This window comes from Sinohyriopsis cumingii, chromosome 5, assembly GCF_028554795.1.
Source record: "Sinohyriopsis cumingii isolate HCF-2022 chromosome 5, ASM2855479v2, whole genome shotgun sequence".
Classification (NCBI taxonomy): domain Eukaryota; kingdom Metazoa; phylum Mollusca; class Bivalvia; order Unionida; family Unionidae; genus Sinohyriopsis; species Sinohyriopsis cumingii.
The window spans coordinates 21,847,436-21,866,884 of record NC_142965.1 but is presented as its reverse complement, the minus strand read 5'-3'; the positions used below and the strand labels follow the sequence as shown (position 1 = coordinate 21,866,884).

The 19,449-nt window shown below is 37.7% G+C and overlaps 1 protein-coding gene across 1 annotated transcript in view; it reads right to left on the bottom strand.

Moving 5' to 3' along the window:
- Nucleotides 1-19,449, bottom strand: part of LOC149798765 (intraflagellar transport protein 81 homolog) — a 62,949-nt gene that overhangs the window by 25,195 nt on the left and 18,305 nt on the right. Inside the window, exons 6-8 of the mRNA XM_089957642.1 lie at nucleotides 17,118-17,228; nucleotides 11,151-11,235; nucleotides 9,289-9,452 (exon numbers count right to left, since the gene is read on the bottom strand). Coding sequence (XP_089813768.1) covers nucleotides 9,289-9,452; nucleotides 11,151-11,235; nucleotides 17,118-17,228 — 360 coding nt within the window. The remainder of the gene's footprint in view (nucleotides 1-9,288; nucleotides 9,453-11,150; nucleotides 11,236-17,117; nucleotides 17,229-19,449) is intronic.

The window sequence follows — 19,449 nt, the reverse complement described above, 5'->3', positions numbered from 1 at the left end:
TTTGTTAAAACTAGTGACAATCCTACAAAGTTTTAATATTGCTCTTCTCTTACAGACTTTGAGTATCTTTTATCACAGGTTTGATTCCCTTACAGACACTGAGTATCTTTTATCACAGGTTTGATTCCCTTACAGACACTGAGTATCTTTTGTCACAGGTCTGATTCCCTTACAGTTGTTGAGTATCTTTTCCACATGTTTGATACGTGAGCTGGCAATGATTAGTGCTCACTCATCCAAAGTTTGGGGATTTTCACTGTGTTCCAATTCCCATCACCTCAATGATTATCTGACACCAACATCATGCCTATGAAGTACAGTACATGATTTAATGGCATGTCAGCACAATAGTGGTTATATGGTGCTCATTAAAAGTTAAGTTCTAAAACTGAAAGGATAATTGAGAAAAACTTTAAGAAGATTAAGCATTCCAAATAAATACAAACTTAGAGTACTACAAGAAAAAGCATCAAAGGCAGAAATGTTAAAATTCTTTGAAAGGTATATAAGTAAAGATAGAGGTTACAAAGGTAAATTACTTGATATAAAGTCAAACTTTGTTTATAAACCATATTTTCTCAAAGTGTCCAACATTTCCCCTGGTGGTACATCATTATAATGTTTCTTAAATTGAGTTTATATTGAATACTTATACCTCACAGGGTCGAAGCTGACTAGACAAGAATGTGTTCCACTATCAGAGGACACAGGGAGAGTATACACTCAGGAGGTATGCAGGAGTTGGGTATGTTTGTCCTACACACAATCAGGTCTAAAAAGTCAGATACGTGCGTCCTACACATGATCAGGTCCATGAAGTCAGATATGTGTGTCCTGTACGCAATCAGGTCCATGAAGTCAGATATGTGTGTCTTACACATGATCAGGTCCAAAAAGTCAGATATGTGTCCTACACATGAAGTCAGATATGTGTGTCTTACACATGATCAGGTCCATGAAGTCAAATATGTGTGACACACATGATAAGGTCTAAAACGTCAGATATGTGTGTCCTACACATGATCAGGTCCATGAAGTCAGATATGTGTGTCTTACACATCATCAGTCTAAAAAGTCAGATATGTGTCCTACACATGATCAGGTCCATGAAGTCAGTTATGTGTGTCCTACACACGATCAGGTCCATGAAGTCAGATATGTGTGTCCTATACACAATCAGGTCTATGAAGTCAGATATGTGTGTCTTACACATGATCAGATCTAAAAAGTCAGATATGTGTGTCTTACACATGATCAGGTCCATGAAGTCAAATATGTGTGTTCTACACATGATCAGGTCCCTGAAATCATATATGTGTGTCCTATACATGATCAGGTCCATGAAGTCAGATATGTGTGTCCTATACACAGTCAGGTCCATGAAGTCAGATATGTGTGTCCTACACATGACCAGGTCCATGAAGTCAGATATGTGTGTCCTACACATGATCAGGTCCATGAAGTCAGATATGTGTGTCCTACACATGATCAGGTCCATGAAGTCAGATATGTGTGTCCTATCCACAATCAGGTCCATGAAGTCAGATATGTGTGTCCTACACATGATCAGGTCCATGATATCAGATATGTGTGTCCTACACAAGATCAGGTCCATGAAGTCAGATATGTGTGTCCTACACATGATCAGGTCCCTGAAATCATATATGTATGTCCTACACATGATCAGGTCCATGAAGTAAGATATGTGTGTCCTATATGCAATCAGGTCCATGAAGTCAGGTATGTTTGTAATACACATGATCAGGTCAATGAAGTCATATATGTGTGTCCTATACACAATCAGGTCCATGAAGTCAGATATGTGTGTCCTATACATGATCAGGTCCATGAAGTCAGATATACGTGTCCTATATGCAATCAGGTCCATGAAGTCAGATATGTGTGTCCTATATGCAATCAGGTCCATGAAGTCAGATATGTGTGTCCTACACGATCAGGTCCATGAAGTCAGGTATGTGTGTCCTACACAAGAACAGGTCCATGAAGTCAGATATGTGTGTCCTATACGCAATCAGGTCTATGAAGTCAGATATGTGTGTCTTACACATGATCAGATCTAAAAAGTCAGATATGTGTGTCTTACACATGATCAGGTCCATGAAGTCAGGTATGTGTGTCCTACACAATCAGATCCATGAAGTCAGATATGTGTGTCCTACACAAGATCAGGTCCATGAAATCAGATGTGTCCTACATGATCAGGTCCATGAAGTCAGGTATGCGTGTCCTACACAAGATCAGGTCCATGAAGTCAGATATGTGTGTCCTACACATCATCAGGTCTATGAGGTCAGATGTGTGCCCATCACATGATCAGGTCCATGAAGTCAGATATGTGTGTCCTAAACATGATCAGGTCCATGAAGTCAGATATGTGTGTCCTATACACAATCAGGTCCATGAAGTCAGATATGTGTGTCCTACACATGATCAGGTCCATGAAGTCAGGTATGTGTGTAATATACATCATCAGGTCCATGAAGTCAGATATGTATGTCCTATACACAGTCAGGTCCATGTAGTCAGATATGTGTGTCCTACACATGATCAGGTCCATGAAGTCGGATATGTGTGTCCTACACATGATAAGGTCCATGAAGTCAGATGTGTGTGTCCTACACATGATCAGGTCCATGAAGTCAGATATGTGTGTCCTATCCACAATCAGGTCCATGAAGTCAGATATGTGTGTCCTACACATGATCAGGTCCATGAAATCAGATGTGTTATACATGATCAGGTCCATGAAGTCAGGTATACGTGTCCTACACAAGATCAGGTCCATGAAGTCAGATATGTGTGTCCTACACATGATCAGGTCCCTGAAATCATATATGTATGTCCTACACATGATCAGGTCCATGAAGTAAGATATGTGTGTCCTATATGCAATCAGGTCCATGAAGTCAGGTATGTTTGTAATACACATGATCAGGTCAATGAAGTCAGATATGTGTGTCCTATACACAATCAGGTCCATGAAGTCAGATATGTGTGTCCTATACATGATCAGGTCCGTGAAGTCAGATATATGTGTCCTATATGCAATCAGGTCCATGAAGTCAGATATGTGTGTCCTATATGCAATCAGGTCCATGAAGTCAGATATGTGTGTCCTACACGATCAGGTCCATGAAGTCAGGTATGTGTGTCCTACACAAGATCAGGTCCATGAAGTCAGATATGTGTGTCCTATATGTAATCAGGTCCATGAAGTCAGATATGTGTGTCTTACCCATGATCAGATCTAAAAAGTCAGATATGTGTGTCTTACACATGATCAGGTCCATGAAGTCAGGTATGTGTGTCCTACATGATCAGGTCCATGAAGTCAGATATGTGTGTCCTACACAAGATCAGGTCCATGAAATCAGATGTGTCCTACATGATCAGGTCCATGAAGTCAGGTATGCGTGTCCTACACAAGATCAGGTCCATGAAGTCAGATATGTGTGTCCTACACATCATCAGGTCTATGAGGTCAGATGTGTGCCCATCACATGATCAGGTCCATGAAGTCAGATATGTGTGTCCTACACATGATCAGGTCCATGAAGTCAGATATGTGTGTCCTAAACATGATCAGGTCCATGAAGTCAGATATGTGTGTCCTATACACAATCAGGTCCATGAAGTCAGATATGTGTGTCCTACACATGATCAGGTCCATGAAGTCAGGTATGTGTGTAATACACATCATCAGGTCCATGAAGTCAGATATGTATGTCCTATACACAGTGAGGTCCATGAAGTCAGATATGTGTGTCCTACACATGATAAGGTCCATGAAGTCAGATATGTGTGTCCTACACACGATCAGGTCCATGAAGTCAGATATGTGTATCCTATCCACAATCAGGTCCATGAAGTCAGATATGTGTGTCCTACACATGATCAGGTCCATGAAATCAGATGTGTTATACATGATCAGGTCCATGAAGTCAGGTATGCGTGTCCTACACAAGATCAGGTCCATGAAGTCAGATATGTGTGTCCTACACATGATCAGGTCTATGAGGTCAGATGTGTGCCCATCACATGATCAGGTCCATGAAGTCAGATATGTGTGTCCTAAACATGATCAGGTCCATGAAGTCAGATATGTGTGTCCTATACACAATCAGGTCCATGAAGTCAGATACGTGTGTCCTATAAATGATCAGGTCCATGAAGTCAGATATGTGTGTCCTACACATGATCAGGTCCATGAAGTCAGGTATGTGTGTCCTACACATGATCAGGTCCATGAAGTCAGGTATGAGTGTAATGCACATCATCAGGTCCATGAAGTCAGATATGTATGTCCTATACACAGTCAGGTCCATGAAGTCAGATATGTGTCCTACACATGATCAGGTCCATGAAGTCAGATATGTGTGTCCTACACATGATCAGGTCCATGAAGTCAAATATGTGTGTCCTACACATGATCAGGTCCATGAAGTCAGATATGAGTGTCCTATCCACAATCAGGTCCATGAAGTCAGATATGTGTGTCCTACACATGATCAGGTCCATGATATCAGATATGTGTGTCCTACACAAGATCAGGTCCATGAAGTCAGATATGTGTGTCCTACACATGATCAGGTCCCTGAAATCATATATGTGTGTCCTACACATGATCAGGTCCATGAAGTAAGATATGTGTGTCCTATACATGATCAGGTCCATGAAGTCAGGTATGTGTGTAATATACATGATCAGGTCCATGAAGTCAGATATGTGTGTCCTATACGCAATCAGGTCCATGAAGTCAGATATGTCTGTCCTACATGCAATCAGGTCCATGAAGTCAGATATGTGTGTCCTACATGATCAGGTCCATGAAGTCAGGTATGTGTGTCCTACACAAGATCAGGTCCATGAAGTCAGGTATGTGTGTCTTGCACATGATCAGGTCCATGAAATCAGATATGTGTGTCCTACACATGATCAGGTCCATGAAATCAGATGTGTCCTTCATGATCAGGTCCATGAAGTCAGGTATGCGTGTCCTACACAAGATCAGGTCCATGAAGTCAGATATGTGTGTCCTACACATGATCAGGTCTATGAGGTCAGATGTGTGCCCATCACATGATCAGGTCCATGAAGTCAGATATGTGTGTCCTAAACATGATCAGGTCCATGAAGTCAGATATGTGTGTCCTATACACAATCAGGTCCATGAAGTCAGATATGTGTGTCCTACACATGATCAGGTCCATGAAGTCAGATATGTGTGTCCTACACATGATCAGGTCCATGAAGTCAGGTGTGTGTGTAATACACATCATCAGGTCCATGAGGTCAGATATGTATGTCCTATACACAGTCAGGTTCATGAAGTCAAATATGTGTGTCCTACACATGATCAGGTCCATGAATTCAGATATGTGTGTCCTACACATGATCAGGTCCATGAAGTCAGATATGTGTGTCCTATACACAATCAGGTCCATGAAGTCAGATATGTGTGTCTTATCCACAATCAGGTCCATGAAGTCAGATATGTGTGTCCTATCCACAATCAGGTCCATGAAGTCTGATATGTGTGTCCTACACATGATCAGGTCAATGATATCAGATATGTGTGTCCTACACAAGATCAGGTCCATGAAGTCAGATATGTGTGTCATACACATGATCAGGTCGCTGAAATCATATATGTGTGTCCTACACATGATCAGGTCCATGAAGTAAGATATGTGTGTCCTATACATGATCAGGTCCATGAAGTCAGGTATGTGTGTAATACACATGATCAGGTCCATGAAGTCAGATATGTGTGTCCTATACACAATCAGGTCCATGAAGTCAGATATGTGTGTCCTATACATGATCAGGTCCATGAAGTCAGATATGTGTGTCCTATACGCAATCAGGTCCATGAAGTCAGATATGTGTGTCCTATATGCAATCAGGTCCATGAAGTCAGATATGTGTGTCCTACACGATCAGGTCCATGAAGTCAGGTATGTGTGTCCTACACAAGATCAGGTCCATGAAGTCAGATATGTGTGTCTTACACATGATCAGGTCCATGAAGTCAGATATGTGTGTCCTACACATGATCAGGTCCATGAAATCAGATGTGTCCTACATGATCAGGTCCATGAAGTCAGGTATGCGTGTCCTACACAAGATCAGGTCCATGAAGTCAGATATGTGTATCCTACACATGATCAGGTCTATGAGGTCAGATGTGTGCCTTACACATGATCAGGTCCATGAAGTCAGATATGTGTGTCCTAAACATGATCAGGTCCAAGAAGTCAGATATGTGTGTCTTACACATGATCAGGTCCATGAAGTCAGATATGTGTCCTATACATAATCAGGTCCATGAAGTCAGATATGTGTGTCCTACACATGATCAGGTCCCTGAAATCATATATGTGTGTCCTACACATGATCAGGTCCATGAAGTAAGATATGTATGTCCTATACATGATCATGTCCATGAAAGTCAGGTATGTGTGTAATACACATGATCAGGTCCACGAAGTCAGATATGTGTGTCCTATAGACAATCAGGTCCATGAAGTCAGATATGTGTGTCCTATACATGATCAGGTCCATGAAGTCAGATATGTGTGTCCTATATGCAATCAGGTCCATGAAGTCAGATATGTGTGTCCTATATGCAATCAGGTCCATGAAGTCAGGTATGCGTGTCCTACACAAGATCAGGTCCATGAAGTCAGATATGTGTATCCTACACATGATCAGGTCTATGAGGTCAGATGTGTGTCTTACACATGATCAGGTCCATGAAGTCAGATATGTGTGTCCTAAACATGATCAGGTCCAAGAAGTCAGATATGTGTGTCTTACACATGATCAGGTCCATGAAGTCAGATATGTGTCCTATACATAATCAGGTCCATGAAGTCAGATATGTGTGTCCTACACATGATCAGGTCCCTGAAATCATATATGTGTGTCCTACACATGATCAGGTCCATGAAGTAAGATATGTATGTCCTATACATGATCATGTCCATGAAAGTCAGGTATGTGTGTAATACACATGATCAGGTCCACGAAGTCAGATATGTGTGTCCTATAGACAATCAGGTCCATGAAGTCAGATATGTGTGTCCTATACATGATCAGGTCCATGAAGTCAGATATGTGTGTCCTATATGCAATCAGGTCCATGAAGTCAGATATGTGTGTCCTATATGCAATCAGGTCCATGAAGTCAAATATGTGTGTCCTACACGATCAGGTCCATGAAGTCAGGTATGTGTGTCCTAAACATGATCAAGTCCATGAAGTCAGATATGTGTGTCTTACACATGATCAGGTCCATGAAGTCAGATATGTGTGTCCTACACATGATCAGGTCCATGGAGTCAGATATGTGTGCCCTACACATGATCAGGTCCATGAAGTCAGATATGTGTGTCCTACACATGAGAGGACTATGAAGTCAGATATGTGTGTCCTACACAAGATCAGGTCCATGAAGTCAAATAAGTGTGTCCTACACGATCAGGTCCATGAAGTCAGGTCCATGAAATCAGATATGTGTGTCCTACACAAGATTAGGTCAATCAGGTCAATGAACTTCAAGTCAAGTCAGATATGTGTCCTAAATGTGATAAGGTCCATGAAGTCAGATATGTGTGTCCTAAATGTGATAAGGTCCATGGAGTCAGATATGTGTCCTAAATGTGATAAGGTCCATGGAGTCAGATATGTGTGTCCTAAATGTGATAAGGTCCATGGAGTCAGATATGTGTCCTAAATGTGATAAGGTCCATGAAGTCAGATATGTGTGTCCTAAATGTGATAAGGTCCATGGAGTCAGATATGTGTCCTAAATGTGATAAGGTCCATGGAGTCAGATATGTGTGTCCTAAATGTGATAAGGTCCATGGAGTCAGATATGTGTCCTAAATGTGATAAGGTCCATGAAGTCAGATATGTGTGTCCTAAATGTGATAAAGTCCATGAAGTCAGATATGTGTCCTAAATGTGATAAGGTCCATGGAGTCAGATATGTGTGTCCTAAATGTGATAAGGTCCATGGAGTCAGATATGTGTCCTAAATGTGATAAGATCCATGGAGTCAGATATGTGTGTCCTAAATGTGATAAGGTCCATGGAGTCAGATATGTGTCCTAAATGTGATAAGGTCCATGGAGTCAGATATGTGTGTCCTAAATGTGATAAGGTCCATGAAGTCAGATATGTGTGTCCTACACATGATAAGACCATGAAGACAGATGTCAGAACTTGTTATACATTGATATATCAGTAAGCAATGCCTTAAGGAATACTATAGCAATATAAATTTTCATCTGAGAACACACAACTGTATTACTCTATATGCATGATGTGACACACCATATTGTCATGATGTAAATTTATACAAATGGAAGAAACAACTCAGAAAGTACACTTAGTCATGATACATACTTCATACAAAATATATCAAAATGATATTGCAAACAGTTAGGAGATATGAAAGGCACACAAGAGTGTGAAAGAGTAAATATAATTTTCTGAAAAATTTGATGGAGGAAGAGAGGTTTCCAAAATCATTAGCAATTAGATGCCAACATCATAATGCCAAGTATGTGAAAGCAACAATCCAGTAAAAGAGAAAATAGTGTTTTTCTTCAAACAAGACTGCCATCGTAAGTTTAATTAGGTTAAATATGTGAAAATGACAAATCTCAATCATTACTACAAGCATGTATAGTGAATCTGAAATCTTACTTGTGCATCCTATTTATATATTACAGGTTCATCAGTGCGCCAAGGTGTGTGTGTGTGATTTGGATTTTTAATACAGCTTCAATAATTTTCCAGTCATGTCACTAAAATGTCTGCAATTTGACAGTTTATAGTGGTTTCTAACACCGGGGTATAATGACTCAGACATGTAGTATCATGTCCCACCCAGTCATATTATCCTGACACCAGGCCAACCAGTCCTAACACTAACCTATTTAATGGAGCTCCAAGCAAAGCAGCTGCTAGTACCATTTTTATAAGTGTTTGGTATGACTTGGCCGGGGTCCAAATCCATGACCACCTGCATCTGAGGTGGATGCTCAAACCACTTAAGCCACTGGAGTGGTCTGCAACAAGGCATGAATATTGAAAAGTTTTATCAAGATATGAACCACAAACAAAAGTGGGATCCACGGAGGACTGAAAGGAAAGACAAATGGGCAGGCTGACTCCCATATACCCAAACCTCCTAAGATTCATTTGCAAATGGAAAAGTATAATTATTAATATTTTGAAGAAAAGACAGAAGTTTACCTGGCTGTGCAGCTGGTCCAGGTCTGACATACCCATAGCAGGTTCTGTAACTACCCGCTGAAGGTCCTGAATGGTCTTCCTGCGTGAAGCAATGTCTTTGGGCAGTCGCTCTTTCACAATGTAGCTGTTTGCACGTGTTTCCTCCTCTAGTCGCTGGAGCAGACCTGACATACAAACAAAACATAATTGTACTATCACTGGTATGCTGACATGACCATAATTGTACTATCTATCACTGGTATGCTGACATGACCATAACTGTACTATCTATCACTGGTATGCTGACATGACCATAATTGTACTATCTATCACTGGTATGCTGACATGACCATAATGGTACTATCTATCACTGGTATGCTGACATGACCATAATTGTACTATCTATCACTGGTATCCTGACATGACCATATGGTCAGCATCACTTGTAGGGACTTGAAAGCCCTCTCTATCAGGATGCTTGGTCAAGTTTGGTCAAATTCAGTTGAGCAGTTTCTGAAGAACTGTTTAAATGTTTTTCTATTTTTAGTACTGATAGCTATATCTTTTTTTGTATGGTATCATATGCAGAAATTTAAAAAGTCTTCATGTCAGGATGCTTTCTTTCAAGTATGGTCAAATTCTATTGAGCATTGTTGAAGAAGTCATTCAACTGTTTCTCTTTTAGCAATGGTAGCCATATTTGACAGCGGATCAATATTGTTTGTCTAGACTTCAAAGGCCTTCATGCTAGGATGTTGTCTGTTAGGACTGCTAAAATTCTATTCAGTGGTTTTGCTGGAGAAGTTGTTTCAAGGGTTTTATACTTTCAGAAATAGCAGCATAATTTGATAGCAGACTGGTAACTTTTGTATAAATCTGAAAGGTCTCCATTTTTTTTAAAAACTATTCTGAGTAATTGTGGCCATATCTGATGGCCGATTAGCATCACTCTAGCCCAGGACGCTTTTTGTCAAATTTGGTCAAATTCAGCTTAACAGATTTGAGAAGAAATGTTTAAATATTTTTCTCTTTTGAGAAATATTGGTTATACTGGACTACAGACTAGGATCATTCGTATAAATTTAAAAAGACTTCATATGAAAGTATAAATTTAAAAGGACCTAATATGAAAATACTTTCTATCAAGTTTGACTTATTTTAGTCAATGGTTTTGGAAAACTATTTTTAAAAGTTTCTCTTTTTAGTACCGCAGGCCATATTTGAGGGAGAAGTTGCATCATTTTATACATTTTGAAAAATTGCTCACTAGTCTAAAAATGCAATTATTGACAGATGGATAATGGATGCAGGGCCACACCATAGATCAGTGGTCTAAAAATGCAATTATTGATAGATGCATGATGGATGCAGGGCCACACCATAGATCAGTGGTCTAAAAATGCAATTATTGACGGATGCATGATGGATGCAGGGCCACACCATAGATCAGTGGTCTCAAAATGCAGTTATTGACAGATGCATGATGGATGCAGGGCCACACCACAGTACACTAGTCTAAAAATGCAATTATTGGCAGATGCATGATGGATGCAGGGCCACACCATAGTACACTAGTCTAAAAATGCAATTATTGACGGATGCATGATGGATGCAGGGCCACACCATAGTACACTAGAGCAGATGATGGATGAAATACAGATGAAAATAAAATTTGATAAAATCAGACATTTCAGTGTGTATATTTTTTTCAAGAGTAATTTGCTTGTTTATTCCAGTTTTTCACAATAAAAGGAAAGATAGTGTTTAAATAAACAATTTCTGGGGTCAACAACAATTTGTTGCACATTGAGTTCGTTGTATGCACAATGTTTCTACTTTGAACTCTTGAAAGTAAAACAGCTCTTTTCACAATAGCACAATACCTGCTGGAGTTGCTCCAACGCTGGCTTGTCGGGTGTCATGTAGCTGCTGTTGTAAACGCTTGATCCTCTGGTCCGAATGCTGGATCTGATATAAACAGCATAGAAATGGTCATTTAACTCAGCCAGAAATGGTCATTTAACTCAGCAAAGAAATGGTCATTTAACTCAGCCAGAAATAGTCATTTAACTCAGCAAAGAAATGGTCATTTAACACAGCAAAGAAATGGTCATTTAACTCAGCCAGAAATGGTAATTTAATTCAGCAAAGAAATGGTCATTTAACTCAGCCAGAAATGGTCATTTAACTCAGCAAAGAAATGGTCATTTAACTCAACCAGAAATGGTCATTTAATTCAGCAAAGAAATGGTCATTTACTCAGCCAGATATGGTCATTTACTCAGCCAGAAATGGTCATTTAACACAGCAAAGAAATGGTCATTTAACTCAGCCAGAAATGGTCATTTAACACAGCAAAGAAATGGTCATTTAACTCAGCCAGAAATGGTAATTTAATTCAGCAAAGAAATGGTCATAAAACTCAGCCAGAAATGGTAATTTAATTCAGCAAAGAAATGGTCATTTAACTCAGCCAGAAATGGTCATTTAATTCAGCAAAGAAATGGTCATTTACTCAGCCAAAAATGGTCATTTAACACAGCAAAGAAATGGTCATTTAGCTCAGCACAGAAATGGTCATTTAACTCAGCAAAGAAATGGTCATTTAACTCAGCCAGAAATGGTCATTTAATTCAGCAAAGAAATGGTCATTTACTCAGCCAAAAATGGTCATTTAACGCAGCAAAGAAATGGTCATTTAACTCAGCAAAGAAATGGCCATTTAACTCAGAAAAGAAATGGTCATTTTATTCAGCATATAAATGTCATTAAACTCTGGTCTGCATGCTGCATCTGATAGAAATGGTCATTTAACTCTGAACATAAATGGTCATTTAACTCTGAACATAAATGGTCATTTCATTCAGCAGAGAAATGGTTATTTAACTCTGGTCTTCATTCTATATCTGAAAGCAATGGTCATTTAACTCTGGTCTCCATGCTGTATCTGATAGCAATGGTCATTTAACTCTGGTCCTCATTCTATATCCAATAGCAATGGTCTCCATGTACTATCTGATAGCAATAGTCATTTAACTCTGGTCTCCATGCTGTATCTGACAGCAATGGTCATTTAACTCAACAATTTATCTGTAATATCTTAAAACCCATCAGTATTCTGATATATTTTCATAGATATCAATTTTCATGGTTTTGTAAACGACAATTTCATGGAAACTTAATTCATGGATTTGCCACTAACAAGGTTTGGACACTGATAGGCATTTAATTTTGTGGAATAATATAAATACCCAAAATAAAGACTACATGTAGAATAACTAATTAAATACCCAAAATAAAGACAGCATGTAGAATAACAACTATAAATAACCCAAATAAAGAAGGGACTGATGCACTATTGTCCAAAAGAATTTCTAAGAATTTAATCAAGATAAGACCATTTCTTCTTTTAACTGCTTAATGTTGAAATCATCTATGATATTCTTGAACTAAAAGATTTACAAATTTACTAATGTGGCAACCATTTTAAATGTAAGATTGGCACCATTTTCATTTACAGCAAACTGGACACAATAATTAGAAGAATTGTTTTGAAAAACCTACGCTGATATGATGATCTATTCAGGTGAATTAGTGCCCAGATTTTCAATATCGCCACTGTGGCAGCCCAATCTGAAGTCACATTGGTATCATTTACATTCAGGACCAATTAGATATCATAATCAGTCCTCTGGTGAAAACCCTATGTTGATACAACTTGGTGAAAACCCCATGTTGATACGACTTGGTGAAAACCCCATGCTGATACAACCTGGTGAAAACCACATGTTGGCACAACCTGGTGAAAACCCCATGCTGACACAACTTGGTGAAAACCCCATGTTGATACAACTTGGTGAAAACCCCATGTTGACACAACTTGGTGAAAACACCATGTTGACACAACTTGGTGAAAACCCCATGCTGATACAACTTGGTGAAAACCCCATGTTGATACAACTTTCCATTACAAGTAGCAATATCAAGATATTTAAGATGTCTGCCATGATGTCCACACACGATGCCAGATTAAAACCATTTTAATTTAGTACCAACCAGGCATCGTAAGAAGTCTTTGGTGAAGATCCAATCTTGATATGACTCTCCATCTTGGATAAGCAGTGACAAGATTTCCCAGATCATCACAGTGGTCATCATATTGGCTACTAGATTGGAACAGTTTTTATTAAGACCAACTAGACACCATAAGAAGTCTTTTGGTGAAAACCCCATGCTGATATGACTTTCCATTAAGGTGGCGTTCTACAGTTTCGCATTTTGCATAAGGTTAGAATTTTAAAGAAAAAGAATTTCCACGGCTTTCCTCACTGGTTATACTGTTTATTTACAAAAGACCTTGCATATGTTAGGTATAGTTCAAAGAACCTTTAATTCCCTTTATTTTGGTGTATGATTCAGATCGGTGTAATATGGGTTATAGAGTATACAGCTTAGCCTTACTCCATATGTGCACCTTTCAAAAAATGTGCTAGCTCCACTTGGTCATTTTCACTTCCTGAACTTCAGAGGTAAATTGTATAAAAAAGAGCCGATAACTTTTTTTACATCATATATATTCATTGCACTTTTAGTTGGTATTGTCTAGTCTGGCAAAATTCATTTTCCCTATTTTAATAGCTGCTACAGATAGTGTACTTTAGACTAACTCAGTCTGATTTTTTAGCACAAGGGAGCAGTCATTTTAGTTAGCAGTATGCTTAGATCATGTACAATTTTCAAAAGTACAATATCCAAAGATATATCATCCACAATACATTAACGTAGCATAGAGGTATGCCAACATTCTCTCCATTGTGCATATTTTAAATGCAAACAACTTCACCTTACATACATCACTCCCTCAAAAGTACATAATAACTGGTGGACGCCACCTAAAGAGGAGTAGCAATAAAACAGTTCCCTTAGTGGCCATACTGGCTGTAAGATTTGCACCATATTCTTTTAGGACCACCGAAAAATCAAAAAAAGTGCTTCAGTGAAAAGCTAACATAACAATCCATTGAGATGGAATAGCAATAACAAGATGTTCAAGATGGCTGCTGTGGTGGCCATACTGGATGTCTGAACAACATCATATTCATTAAGACCAACCAGAAGCCAGACATTATAAGAAGTTTTCTGGTAGTTACGACTTTTTAGTAGCAATAACAAGATATTCAGATTTCTGCCATGATGGTCATACTGGATGTTAGATCGGTACCATTTTCCTTATTACCAACTAGAAATCATAAATCTTTTAGCAAAACCCCCATGTTTATATGACCATCCATGCAGCAGATGTAGCGATAATAAAACTCTATGTCAATAAGATTATCCATTCTGGTGAAGTTGTGATCACAAGATTTTTATGTTGGCTGCCATGGTGGTCATACTGAACATCAGATCAGTACCATTTGTATTCAGGATCATCCAGACATTATAAGAAGCTTTGACTGAAAACCTCATCTTAACATGCCTTTCTGTTGCAGTGGAGAAACAATAGCAAGATTTACAATATGGCAACTGTGGTGACCATACTGAATATCAGATCAGAACCATTTTCATTTACAGACCAACTAGACATTATAAAAATTCTTTTTGTGAAAACCCATGTAGATATGACCTTCCATTCAGAAGTAGTAGCAATAACAAGGTTTTCAAGATGGCCACTGTGGTGGCCATATTGGCTGTCTGAGTGGAACCATTTTTAATCAGGTTCAGCTATACATCTGGAGGAGTAGCGACATAAGGATTTAATTGTGTCCATACTGGATGTTATATTTGTACCATTTTTATTTAAAGACCAGCTAGACATGTAAGAAGTCATTCAGTGAACCCCTGTGGTGGCCAAATTTTATGTCTGAATGGAACCACTTTCATTTAGGACAAATTATACATCATAAGAAGTCATCTGGTGAAAACACCATGTCAATAAGAATCTCAGTTCAGTGAAAAAGATTTTCATACTGGAAGTTGGATCAGCAATTTTCATTTAGGACCGACCTTGCATCATAAAAATCCGTTAGTGAATACACCATGTTGATATGAACATCCATTCGGAAGTAGCAATAAGTTTTTATAAATAGTTGCTATGGTGGCCACACTGGATGTCAAAGCAGCACCATTTTCATTTAGGTCCAAATGAGATTGTTGGATGAATATGTTTATTGTTTCACAGCAATCCCTCCATATAGAACAAACTTGTTCTAATGGATGGACAACATACATTTCATAACAGGCCATCCTGTAAGCTCTCCTGGTCCAGTACAGCTACAGAATTGTGGATGAAATGAGGTGTGCTATCAAGACAATTTAATTTTTTTCTACCCATAATTAAGTATAAATGCTTGCATTTATCTATGCTTTATGTAGGAAAATTAATTAATTTAATTAAAACTTTGGGTAATTTGTAAAATCACTGAGAACTGCAGAGAATATAGTAAAAAAATCATAACCATACTGCCAACAGCAGATTTATATTAACAAAGATTAATGTAAATATGCATGAAATCTAATTTTCTCAGGTCTTTTCATTATCCTCTTTTATTTTAAATATTACTAGTACCTGATGTGAGCTTGTATATTGATCTAAGGCAGTGAACATAACCTGTACATAAATACCTGAAGTGAACTTGGATATTGATCTAAAGCAGTGAACATAACCTGTACATAAATACCTGAAGTGAGCCTGGATATTGATCTAAAGCAGTGAACATAACCTGTACATAAATACCTGAAGTGAGCTTGGATATTGATCTAAAGCAGTGAACATAACCTGTACATAAATACCTGAAGTGAGCTTGGATATTGATCTAAAGCAGTGAACATAACCTGTACATAAATACCTGAAGTGAGCTTGGATATTGATCTAAGGCAGTGAACATAACCTGTACATAAATACCTGAAGTGAACTTGGATATTGATCTAAGGCAGTGAACATAACCTGTACATAAATACCTGAAGTGAACTTGGATATTGATCTAAGGCAGTGAACATAACCTGTAGCTACTGGAAACTGCACACACACACACAAACATACACATGTATATATACTGAAAAATACTGTATACATGTATGTTTCAGAAAAGGTTAAAATAAAACAAACACGTCATATTTTTACAGCAAAGAAGATGAATGATCCAATAGCCAGCTTCTGTCAATCACCAGAAATGCATCAGTAAGAAAGAGAAAAAAAAAAAAAAAGGGGGGGGTGCTTTCTGCATCACGTTTGGTTCATTTTTTTTACTGGGTCTTTAAATTGGATGTTTGGAGTAACCACAAATCCACACAAATTGTTACTCCCATAATAAAGTAATCTTTACAAAAATATGCCTGAATTCTCTTATGATACTGTTTTGGCAACTAAGATCATTGTGCAGAAATAGAAGAGGACTATGTTAAACTAGGACAATTTCGGCTTGTAGAAAGGTGAACAATGAAATTATTATTATTACTGCTTACTAAAGACAAAGCAAACATTGCTTTATTGGATTTGTGTACTGCTTTATCAAATCATTAGATTGTAAATGTAACCCTAACCCTATCATGCAAACTTATCAAATAATTATAGAACAATCTGAATGACCTAAAATAAATGTTTACTATCACATGGCACTGATGAAAGAAAGAGCTGAATAAATAGAATAGAAAAGTAGCAAATATGTTTAAACCCATGTGGTCCATGCTGCAGATCTGAAGTTAGTGGTTTCATATGGGTTATCCAATGTCCTCTACCCACCCCCCAAGACTACTGTATGCCAACATCTGAAACAGCAAATGACCCCAAGTGGGAAGTTAAGGTTTTTGTTTTGTATATGTTATTTATCCCAATAAAGTTTAAATATATCAACCAGCGTGATCTGTTCCTGCTTCTGCTCGGCCAACCTCTTCTCCTTGTCTTTTTCTAACCTCAAACTTTTGGCCACATTCATCATGGTGGTAGAATTAGGATGGGATTCCACCTGTTGATAAAATAAGCATGATGAATCCATGACTATGAATTTAAACAGTATGTCAACTGAGAACCATGTCCAGAAGTTAAAATGGGATGAAAATCAGAAGGATTGTTTTCAAAGAATCACTGGTAGACCCATCAACATAAAACACTTAGAAAAATATTTATTACCCACCAGCCATATTTAATTAAATCAAGTGTTTCATGGTTCCCTATGCCATTATCTTGGTAGCAGTCCCAAATGTCTTTCATAAATTTTACGATAAAGTTTTGCAAAATAAGTGTAAATGATACTGCAATCACTGGAAATGATTCCTAATTTGTATGTCTTATTACTTTTTCTTGCAGGGGAGATAATCAAACAGTGTAGAAATTGACTTGGACATTGTGGCTGCTTCCAAATTCACTTAACTTTTCATGCAACTATATTATTAATTTGAATAATTACCATGTTTTTTAACAAACTAGAAAATCTGTACCAACATTATAAAAAAAATATGGACATTAAAAATATAATAACTTACCTTTTTGTGAAGATAACTGATGTACTAATGAAAATTATCATTTTTTCTCTGAGTATCTTGTCTGAAACATTAATATCTCTTTTGTCAGAACTGTGTACTGATGAAATCAGCAATACCATTGCTGGTTGGAAGTGGGTTTGGTCAGACAACTAGGTTAAAATAGATACTTGTGTGACAATGAAAAACACTTTCACAATGTTTTGGTGTTTTCATGAAAAATAAAGACTTCTGGTAACAGTTCAAATGTCATTTCTTTTCTTTGTAAAACTGTGTCACAGTCTGTTGGCATACATCTAATACCATTCATGTACACATAAATATCCACACTGACCTGCCATAAAAGTTCTAACTACTTAAATTTCTGTAAATTCTGGTCAAGTTCAGATTTAGATATGATGGTGCTAACTCTGTTTGACTGACATAGAGTATAAACAAAAATCAGCTGATTAAAGCCTGACAAGTAGTGTGTTAGGACCATTGTCATAAGTCTTTGGTATGACTCTGCCTGAGTTTGAACCCATGACCTCCCACAACTGAGGAGGACGCTCTAACCACTAGGCCACCAGAGTGGTGAAAATGAGGTTATGAAAAGGGAAACCTGCTACTGAATAAGATAACAGACATAACAAGAAACAAGTTTGCTGGAGATGCTGGCCACTGTGTTTAGAGAACTGATTAATAATGTCAGCTGTTTTCATTGCTGCATATTGACAGTTAATCTATGTGATAATTAGGACAATTAAAATAGCTCCAATCACCAGTCTATAACACACTTCATAGTTGACGTTCCAAACTGAATTATTTCTTTTTTCCCAGCTTTAAGAAATGTGCACGATATCTGGAAATGTCATGTACAACATGTAATAAACATTACAGTAAAACCTGTCTTGAAAGACCACTGGTATGAGAAACCACCTGTCTTGAGAGACCAGATTCTCTATGTACAGATTTATTGATCATATTGTATTATGACCTGCTATGAGAGACCACCTGTCATGATAGATCATTAGGTTTTGGCAGAAGGGGTGGTCTTTCAAGACAGGTTCCACTGTATTACAATTTCTGAAGAAATAACATATGGAAAATGTAAGAGTCTTAATATTTGCAACAATAACAATAATTAAGGAAAAATAAAAAGGCCGTTTCTTGTCTACCTGAAATTTAATTTTTAATAATCTCAGTTGATATGCTTTAAAATATTCTGAAGTTTCTTTAAGTTAATTGATATATGAACTGTAATTAGTCTACTAAGCTCATTGACAGAAGTTTGTACAGTTTTAAAATAAGTCTGCTACATACACCAGAGAAAGAAATGTGATCAAGGCCTACAACAGTCTTGATCAATGAAAAAGAACAATCTGTGTGTCTAAAATGGGGACATATCTTGTCCAGATGAAGCAGATCTAACCAGATCATCCTGTGAAAGCAGACATATTTGTACTAACTTTGTTAAATTATACATTTGTTACAATGTGTGTTGAAATCACCAGAAATGCAAACAAAACTTTTCTAGATAATTCCATCATGCAACAGATTTTAAAAACATTCCAGAATGTGTGCAAATATGCACATGACCAAACAGAACATCCATTTCTTCTCCTGGGAACAAATGGTACATGCCTGTTTACTTTTATTTGTTTGGATACATTTCCCAACTCCAAACAATGAAAAACATCTGAATGTGCCTGACAATAGGTTCTAATG